Here is an 8349-nt window from a genome sequence, read left to right as displayed (position 1 = left end):
AAAAAGAATACAATTACATCAATTTGTTGATTAGATGGTGAAATTTCAGCAGGTCTGTGGTTGATTCATGTTTTGTTTGGGACATATTTTTTATTGCTTCTTAAAGCAGTTTTTTAATATAAAAATTAAAAATTTTGTACTAAAAATCTGCTTTAAGAAGCAATAATAAAACTGTTCGAAACGGAGCCTCAATCAGGTGCCTTTGTTCTTGCGAGCCAACTCCCGGGCCATTTCTCGGAGCTCTTCTGGAGATGGAGGAGGAGGACCTTCAGGAGGATAAACCACATAAGGCTTCTGTGAAAAAAAGAACAGCAGAAGCACAATTTACTAACAAAGTCAAGGAATCAACAGTTTTAACCTCTTCAAATTGAATAATAGATTCCTATTAGCAAACAGACAGTGGCAGGTTTTAAGCCGTTTTTCTCAGACAGGAAGTCCCACCATTCTAAAAGATATAGGGTAGCTGCAGAAACTCACCAATAAGCTCTGAAATACGGAGAAATTATTCTGTGCGGATGCCGAATGCAGTTGACCGTCCGGAGATCAATCAGAATGCGCTACGTCAAGAGTACCGAGCCGCGGTACCGAGCGGGGGGTGACGGGGCGCATTCTGATTGGTCTCTGGATGACGTTCGATGCCGCACAGAATAATTTGCCCTGGAATATGCATACAACTTCAAGGGAATTTACTTAACCTTACATTCAAGAACCCAGAAACTATCCAGATCAATTGCAGTTAGTCTACTGAAAGCATCAAAAAGCTTGATATAAACTTTTGATCTATTAATCCATAAAACTTTTGGTCTTCCTATTTCTTTCTTTTCTTATTCTTCACATTCTTCTCCAGGAATTCTTTTAATGGATTTCTTATATTTCATGGGTGCTTCCATGCAAAGGATTACTCAACCACAGGTAGCATGCTTAGAGGTGTTTTATCTAGTTTGTTTGAAAAGAGGTTGAAGTCATCTCTTTTGGCTTATCAGATTGAATGAAGAGATTTTTTATATCGTGGCCTATGATGCACCGATACTTCTCCTTAAAGAGGCGTGCAGTGTCTGACTCGTATCCGATACGACACTCCTCCGACACTCCTCCGACACTTGTCAGACACGTCGAAAATGTGTCCGATTAAAAAATATTAAATACAAATTGGACACGCATGTCTGACAAGTGTATCTTAAATATTTTATGAATTTTTTTTAGATATAATTTATTGTATTTAGCGGGATTTAAACTAAATTTCTTATTTTTTATCCACAACACCAAATCAACGTCCGCACTTAATAGTCATTCATCAAATATTCTCATTTTCATTTCTCTATGGCATTGAAAGTATTTTTATCTCCTCTCTCGGTGATTGATAAACGACATCGACGCCTGACTTTCGACATCCTAATACTAATCATTTTAAGCACAAATTGTAGTTAAATGACTTATTATTTCTAAATTATTTTTAAATTATACTTATTTAATTTTCATACACTATTTTTAAAGTATAAAAACTATAATATCGTGTCCAACCCGTGTCCGTATTCGTGTCCGTGTCGTATCTATGTCGCCGTGTCCATGTCATATCTGTGTCGCCGTGTCCGTATCTATGCATCATAGACCGTGGCAAGGATGTACGTTTCTATCCAGGTTCTCATTCTTGTTTTTCTAATTTTCTTAATACTTATTACTAACATAAGGGTTCGAATATATGTCACTAACTAATGGGGGTGCATTTTTCTTATTATATGTTGTGCTCTCTGAGCAAGTTTTTTTATTGCTAGCTAACAACTTATTCTATATTGTGCTCTGTGTGCTCTCTGAATTTTTTTTTTATAAGGATAATACCAACTGCCTCAGTTTTTCAGAAGCCTACCAAGCAAAGCCTTCAGTTTTGTAACAAACACAGTATTTGGAGTGACATAATGGTTTAGGCTTAATTTAGTTTAATAATCATTCCTTTATAATTATTTTGGGGTTAGGAGAAGGCACTTCTAGAGCTACTCCATACTAAACAAATGCGTATTAAAAAGAATTTTTTAGGAAGATAATACAGACTTGGGCTTCGTTTGGGACGGCTTTATTATTGCTTCTTAAAGTTGCTTTTTAATATAAAAATTAAAAATTTTGTACTAGAAAGCTGCTTTAAGAAGCAATAAAAAAGTTGTCTCAAACGAAGCCTTTTGCAATAAGAGTATGTTCCTCTCTAAAGGTATTTCATATGCCAAGAGCAGATCATCCAGAACCAATAGGATTTCTTCTCTCTATCAAGCAACGAGGGTTCAAAAAGCTTCAAACTCTCTAAATTTTCTATCTAATACAGCTACATGTAGGTGTATAAACAATTCATGCTTGAATAAGCTCAAGGTTTATCTGACTCGACTTCATGAACAAATGGGCTAAAATTTTATATTTGTCTTTGACTTTTTACTTATTAAATTGAACAACTTTTATTTATAAACATGAAACCTAACTGAAAATCTTATATTAATAAGATAATATGTATGTCATCACACACACACACACACATATATACATATATATATATATATCTACACGTTCATCCATACGAATATGCAACAATGAATGTGTAAGCAATCTAAAAATATATTTAACTCAACAAGCAAACGATTTTGTAAAAATAAGCTGAGTTAGAGCTAATTATCGATCAAAACACCAACATCAAGCATTTTTTACAATCCTAGTTGGTTGTATGGATTGATGATTCTATTGAACAATAGAGAGGCCTTTTCTGGACAAACTAATTCCCTTCTTTGAAGGATAAGAAATTTTTATCCTATAATAGGTCCATACTTTTTAATTCATGAGCTACCTGAAACTTGTTCAACCTCTACGACATTGTTCCTTAAAAGATACAATTTGAGAATCCACAAAATCTAATTGAGTTGTGTTAATCCACCCACCATGTTGTCAAATTGTTGGTGAAAAAAGTTGGCATATTTCTCACATACAGAGCCAAACAATTTAGATGAGAGAAATCAAGTCAATTAAGTGTGAATCGATCTTGACTGCTTCAGGCTTTTTAATCTCATACATACAAGCATTTAAGGAAATCAAATAATCGTGTATAGAAATTGTTAAATGGTAAACACAAGAAGGGAAAAACCCTAGGCCTTACCCTTCACCATAACTGTTAATTTCCAGTAGTATAAAAAAGTAACAAGATACAACCCTTCACCATAACTGTTAATGCAATGCAAAAAATATTAGATATCATAATTGTTATCAACAGTTGCAAATGTAAAATGGTAATCGATGTGTCTGAAGATAGCCGATGCACAAGCTTTGTAGTGGATGGCAAATAGAAGTTTTGGGAGAGATGCCTGTGTGAGGATCTTAAGGAAAAAAACCACGAAATAGGGCAGCTATGGCACAAATCTTAAAGGAGATGGTTGTAGTGCAAGTGTTGTGGAGAATGATGGTAGCCCAGGTCTTGAAGAAGACGGTAATGGAATAAAGGTTATGTGAGATATGACTGCAAAACAGTTCTTTGATACGCCTTGGCAAGGGGCCCACCGTGGCTTTTCCCCCTTGCTCCCTGGGTTCGGCCGAACCCCCCCCTGGTTCACCCGGGCCGGCTGCCCCTCCCCTCCTCCTCCTGTAGACCCGCAAGGGGTTAGGATGGACCGGCTCATTCTTGTATGAAACAATTGAAGGATAGGGCTCGCAAGAGATGCCTATAATGTTAATCTTCAGGAAGACAAGTACTGCACAAGAAAAGATTGCAGCGGATCTCAGCATAGGAATGACTGCATTACAAGCAAAGGTTGTAACATATAACTGAGTGTAATGCAAAACTTACAGTTTCATAGGTTTGAGAGAGACGGCTACTGCGCAAGAGAAAGTTGCAAGTGATGGTCGTAACACAGGTCTTGATACGGCAGAGATAACCTCATATATGATTTCTTAGAGGAATAGTGCAAACTTCCAAACTAGGAAACTCTCCTAGAATGCATTAAATAAAAGGCTATTTAAATTTCTTTAAAGGGCATCCTAGTCTTTATTTGAAATATTTCTCATAGTTACCAACAAAAACTGATGATGCAACCTGTCTTCTCCCATGAACAACCATGATTAAATGATGACACCTCTAAGTCATCAAGATCGGCCCACCTGAATCAGGAATTAAGGAACCGATGGAAATGCATTTGGTTGGCAAACTCATATATCATATCATGGATCTCAATGCCATGAACAAAACCGTTTTGGGAATCAAAACTTTGGCAATTGGATTTGTGGGAATAATTAGGGGTGTCAATATTGGACACAACCCGAAAACCTGACTCGAACCCAACATGAAAATTTTGGGTCTAGGTCAACCCATCGGGTCACAGATTTTGACCTGTTTACAAAAATGGGTCGGGTTCGGGTTGACCCAGAAACCCGAAATCAACTCGATTTGACTCGAAAACATCCCATCACACGTCATCCGTGTCACTCGTCAACCGCGGCGCGTGACACTCGCGAGTCGCATCAGCTCGTCACTCGTCAATGTCGTCCACTCGTCCCGTCGCATTCAGCCCGTCAAATCGTCACCGCCACAGTTGGATCAGAAGCAACAACGACAGTGAGCTCGCCGCCTCACCTTTCATCTGCGGCTCCGCGGGACCTCGCCGAGACTGGAACCAACGATGGTAAACCTTGGGTCCTTGAAGTTCGACCCAAATCAGAGAGGGAGCTCGCCGCAGTCCAAGGCGAGGGACCTTGCCGAGATTGGAACCAGTGACGGGAGGCTAGAGCTCGCCTCATCTTCACGCGCTTCTTCATTTAAATCCCATAAATTGGTGTTGGCTCGGGTTAACCCAAACTTGAAGCAGGTCGGATTCGTGTCCCAAAAACTGACCCGTTTGTAAAAACGGGTCGGGTTCTGGTTGACCCAAACAGTGTCGGGTTAGTTTCGGGTTCGACCCGTAACCCGAACTTGACACCCCTAGGAATAATTATGAGAAGGTTTACAATCTCCAATTTATGGATGCCAGAAAATGACAATAGTATCCAACCATTTTTATATGGATAAATTTCTATCCATAAGAGGAACATTTCACCACAAATAATTTGTGAAATGATGGCCTGTAAACATTGTAGAGACTTGGAATTCCAAATCTTTCGAGATAATTTAACAGTAATAAGGATGCAACAAGGTGATATGAACCCATCAATGTGTTGCTCTCAGCAAGAAGAATCAGTGTAGCTAGTGGTAGTGACAATGGTGTGGCTACCCTAGGCAGTCAGATAGAAAGCACACAAAGGGATATAACAAGTTCAACTAGACCAATCGAAGCCATTCAGGTTGCCTTACACCTTCCAAGTTTAGTTGACATAAGGCCTTCCATATATTTGATTTAATTGGTTTTGGCGTATAATGATTCATCACGATAGTATTAGATCTTATGATGGAGTATCTGCAACTTTTTCAGCTTGCTTGTGATTTTGTATTTTTAAGTAAAATTAAGAGTCAATTTTATTTTTATTCCATTGCAAACAATGCATGGGCAAAGCAAAAGCAAGTGGTTGACTAAAAATAATTGGAAAAGACTTTGTTTGGATCAAGGAAAAGTTAAGAAACAGCAAGAATTTTCTGGATCATTATTATTATTTTTTTAATTTAAGCTTCACCTCTTATTTTTTGCTTGGAAAGGGAACATTTATCCAATGGAAATTGCATAATCATAATATTGCTATCCTTCAAGATCTCATCCACAAGGGTTACTAAAAAGAAGGGAAATTAGTTATGCATCTCTCCCTCCATCTGGCCTAACGTGCTCCATAGATTTTGCCTCAAACATGCAAGATGCTTTTCACTGGGTAAAATTTCAACCCCGACTTCTCCAGCTTTAACAAAAAAAATAAAATAAAGAGATTGTTGTGTATGAGAACTAGGGGTGTCAATTTTGGGTCACGGGTCGGGTTCGGGTCGAACCCGAACTGACCCGGGTGGAAAACGGGTCGACCCTAACCCGACCCGGGTAGAGAAACGGGTCGAAAATCCGAACCCGGACCCGACCCGGCGGGTTGCCGGGTTGACCCGACACGACCCGGCACTGCGGCAGCACGCGGCGGCGCGATCGGCACGCGGCAGCAGGCGACGGCGTCCGGGTCGGATTTTTGTGTCGTGTCAAATATTGACACCCCTAATGAGAACAACAGCAGCAACAACAATTGTTATTGTTGCTGTTGTTTTTGTTGTTGTTGTTGTTGTGATGTGTGAGAAATCAAATTGGTAAAATGAAGGTTAATCTACATTGGCTATTCTTTCTTTATCTCACTCATACAAATATTGAAGCAAATTAAAGAGTGTGAAATAAGATTTGTTTTTTTTTTTTACTTGGAAAATCCTTTAAAGGAAAAAAAATCATGAAACCTTACTCAATTGAATAGCTTCCACTATCTATAAAAAATCAGTACAAGGTTGGTTGATGCAACATAGGAAATTAGGTTTAAGCTTTATTTCAGTTCTTTCATTTAAATTTGAATATTTTCTTTAGTTTTATTTAAAATTAGTAATTATTTTTCTTTTGTATATTATTTGATTTTATCCCATGACCTTATTTTTATAAATAAAGGATCCCTAGCTTGTATTGATCAATTAATTTATAAATGAAAATTAAAGCTTCTTCTTATTCTCCCTCCCCTCTCTCTATCCTGGATCTCTTTCTCTTTATACTTGATTCATTTTCACTTACTAGTCTACTTTGTATTAGTGGACCACAACCACGCCATTAAAGGAACTTTAGTAAAAAAATATCTCTTTGGCAACTAGAAAAGGTGATGCCATAGGCATCCACATATATCCTCATATTAATTGTGAGCTTTGCAGCAGTATGCATCATTTGGAGTTGTAGAATACCAAGATATTGTAATGCATTCCTTGTTGTAGATGACTCCACAAATATTAATTGTGCGCTTGTATTGAGCAAATGGTGCATCGCCTATGGAGAAGCAAAGGAAACTACATATTTTGAGCGATTCTTCTTAAAAGCCTACTCTTTACTAAATGTGTAAGAAATTCAATAAGCTTAATAACAGCATGGTACTTATTCGATTATGATTTTTTTGTTTACAAAATAATCCAACAATCTTAAATATGAATTATGAAACTAGACATAAAAATAAAGATGCCTAAATATTGGCCTGCATGTTTATTCATGTTCATAAGCATACTTGTTTATTGTCCAATAACTAGATCCATAACAACAAAGTTAAATGAGTAGCAAATTATTTAGGGGTTCATTTCATGTTCTTTATCAATTTTAAACTTTCCCATTAAGCTTAACGTTAACATTGTATTTTTTTACATAGGGCCAACCTGTATTTATCAACTTTAGTAGATTACTTAGTCAAGCATTAATCATATTAGATAACAAACAAATGTAAGAATCCAGATTTTCAAAAGAACAAAGGAATTAAACAACACCACGATTTACCTACAATAAAGCCTATGCAGAAGACAATTATGATGACTAACTTCAACTACAAATGCGTGCCCAACCTTGGGAGAATTAAAGAACTTTTACCATGCTAATTAATTCGGGAATTGTGTATGCGAGAGCTGAGTTGAAGAAAATATCAGAACCAGTTCTTCCATTTGATTCTTAACAAGTAAACTTGATAAGTAATAAAAGCTGGCCAAATATTCTCTAAGAAAGAAAGAGAGAGAGAGAGGGAGAGAGGGAGAGAGTTACGAATCCCATGAGCTTGTGAATAGTCCCGGAATCGGCGGCAACGGCGTAGGTTAGAGAGGCCGGAATGGCGACGTACAGTGCGAATTTGGCGATCTCGACGATCCCCTTCGCCGTGCCCAGAGAACTCATGGCTTTACCCTAATATGCGACAGAGAAAATCGCCTGAATTGAGGTTTTTTTTTGGGGTGATTTACATACATGACACTTTATTATATGTATATTATATATTTAACACCTAAAATTTAAATATTACATCCCAACCATCCAAATACTAATTTTACAACAAAAAATATCACTCCGTCCAAATGAAACGTCACTCCATCCAAACTTCCGCGAAACACAACCTCTTCTCCTGCTCTTCCACGAAAGGCAACCTCCTCACCTGCTCTTCCGCGAAAGGCAACCTCGGTAAGTTGCAATTTGTCTTCTCGGTAAGCTGCAGTTTGTCTTCTCGGTAAGTTGTAGTTTGTCTTCTTCCATTGCCATATTTGGGTAAGCTGCAGTTTTCTCCTCTCGCATTCTTTGAAAAATAATTCGGTTTCAGTATGATCATATTTGGTTTAACAGTAGAGACTTTTACATCAATTATTGTACTTAAAGTATTTCAATTGAACCTGCTTTAAGATCATCAGAGAATGAAACTCATTTAATATAGCAA

The 8349-nt window shown here is 37.6% G+C and overlaps 1 protein-coding gene across 1 annotated transcript; it reads right to left on the bottom strand.

The window, feature by feature from the left end:
* LOC110114550 lies at nucleotides 1-7879 on the bottom strand. The gene is made up of 2 exons (XM_020847467.2): nucleotides 7692-7879; nucleotides 1-294 (listed from the first exon to the last, which is right to left on the bottom strand). Exons 1-2 carry the CDS (start codon nucleotides 7818-7820, stop codon nucleotides 193-195), a joined length of 231 nt encoding a protein of 76 aa, XP_020703126.1. The 5' UTR covers nucleotides 7821-7879; the 3' UTR covers nucleotides 1-192.
* Nucleotides 7880-8349: the final 470 nt, after the last annotated feature.

Source organism: Dendrobium catenatum, unplaced genomic scaffold, assembly GCF_001605985.2.
Source record: "Dendrobium catenatum unplaced genomic scaffold, ASM160598v2 fragScaff_scaffold_157, whole genome shotgun sequence".
Taxonomy (NCBI): Eukaryota; Viridiplantae; Streptophyta; class Magnoliopsida; order Asparagales; family Orchidaceae; genus Dendrobium; species Dendrobium catenatum.
This window is presented reverse-complemented; position numbering and strand designations above follow the sequence as displayed.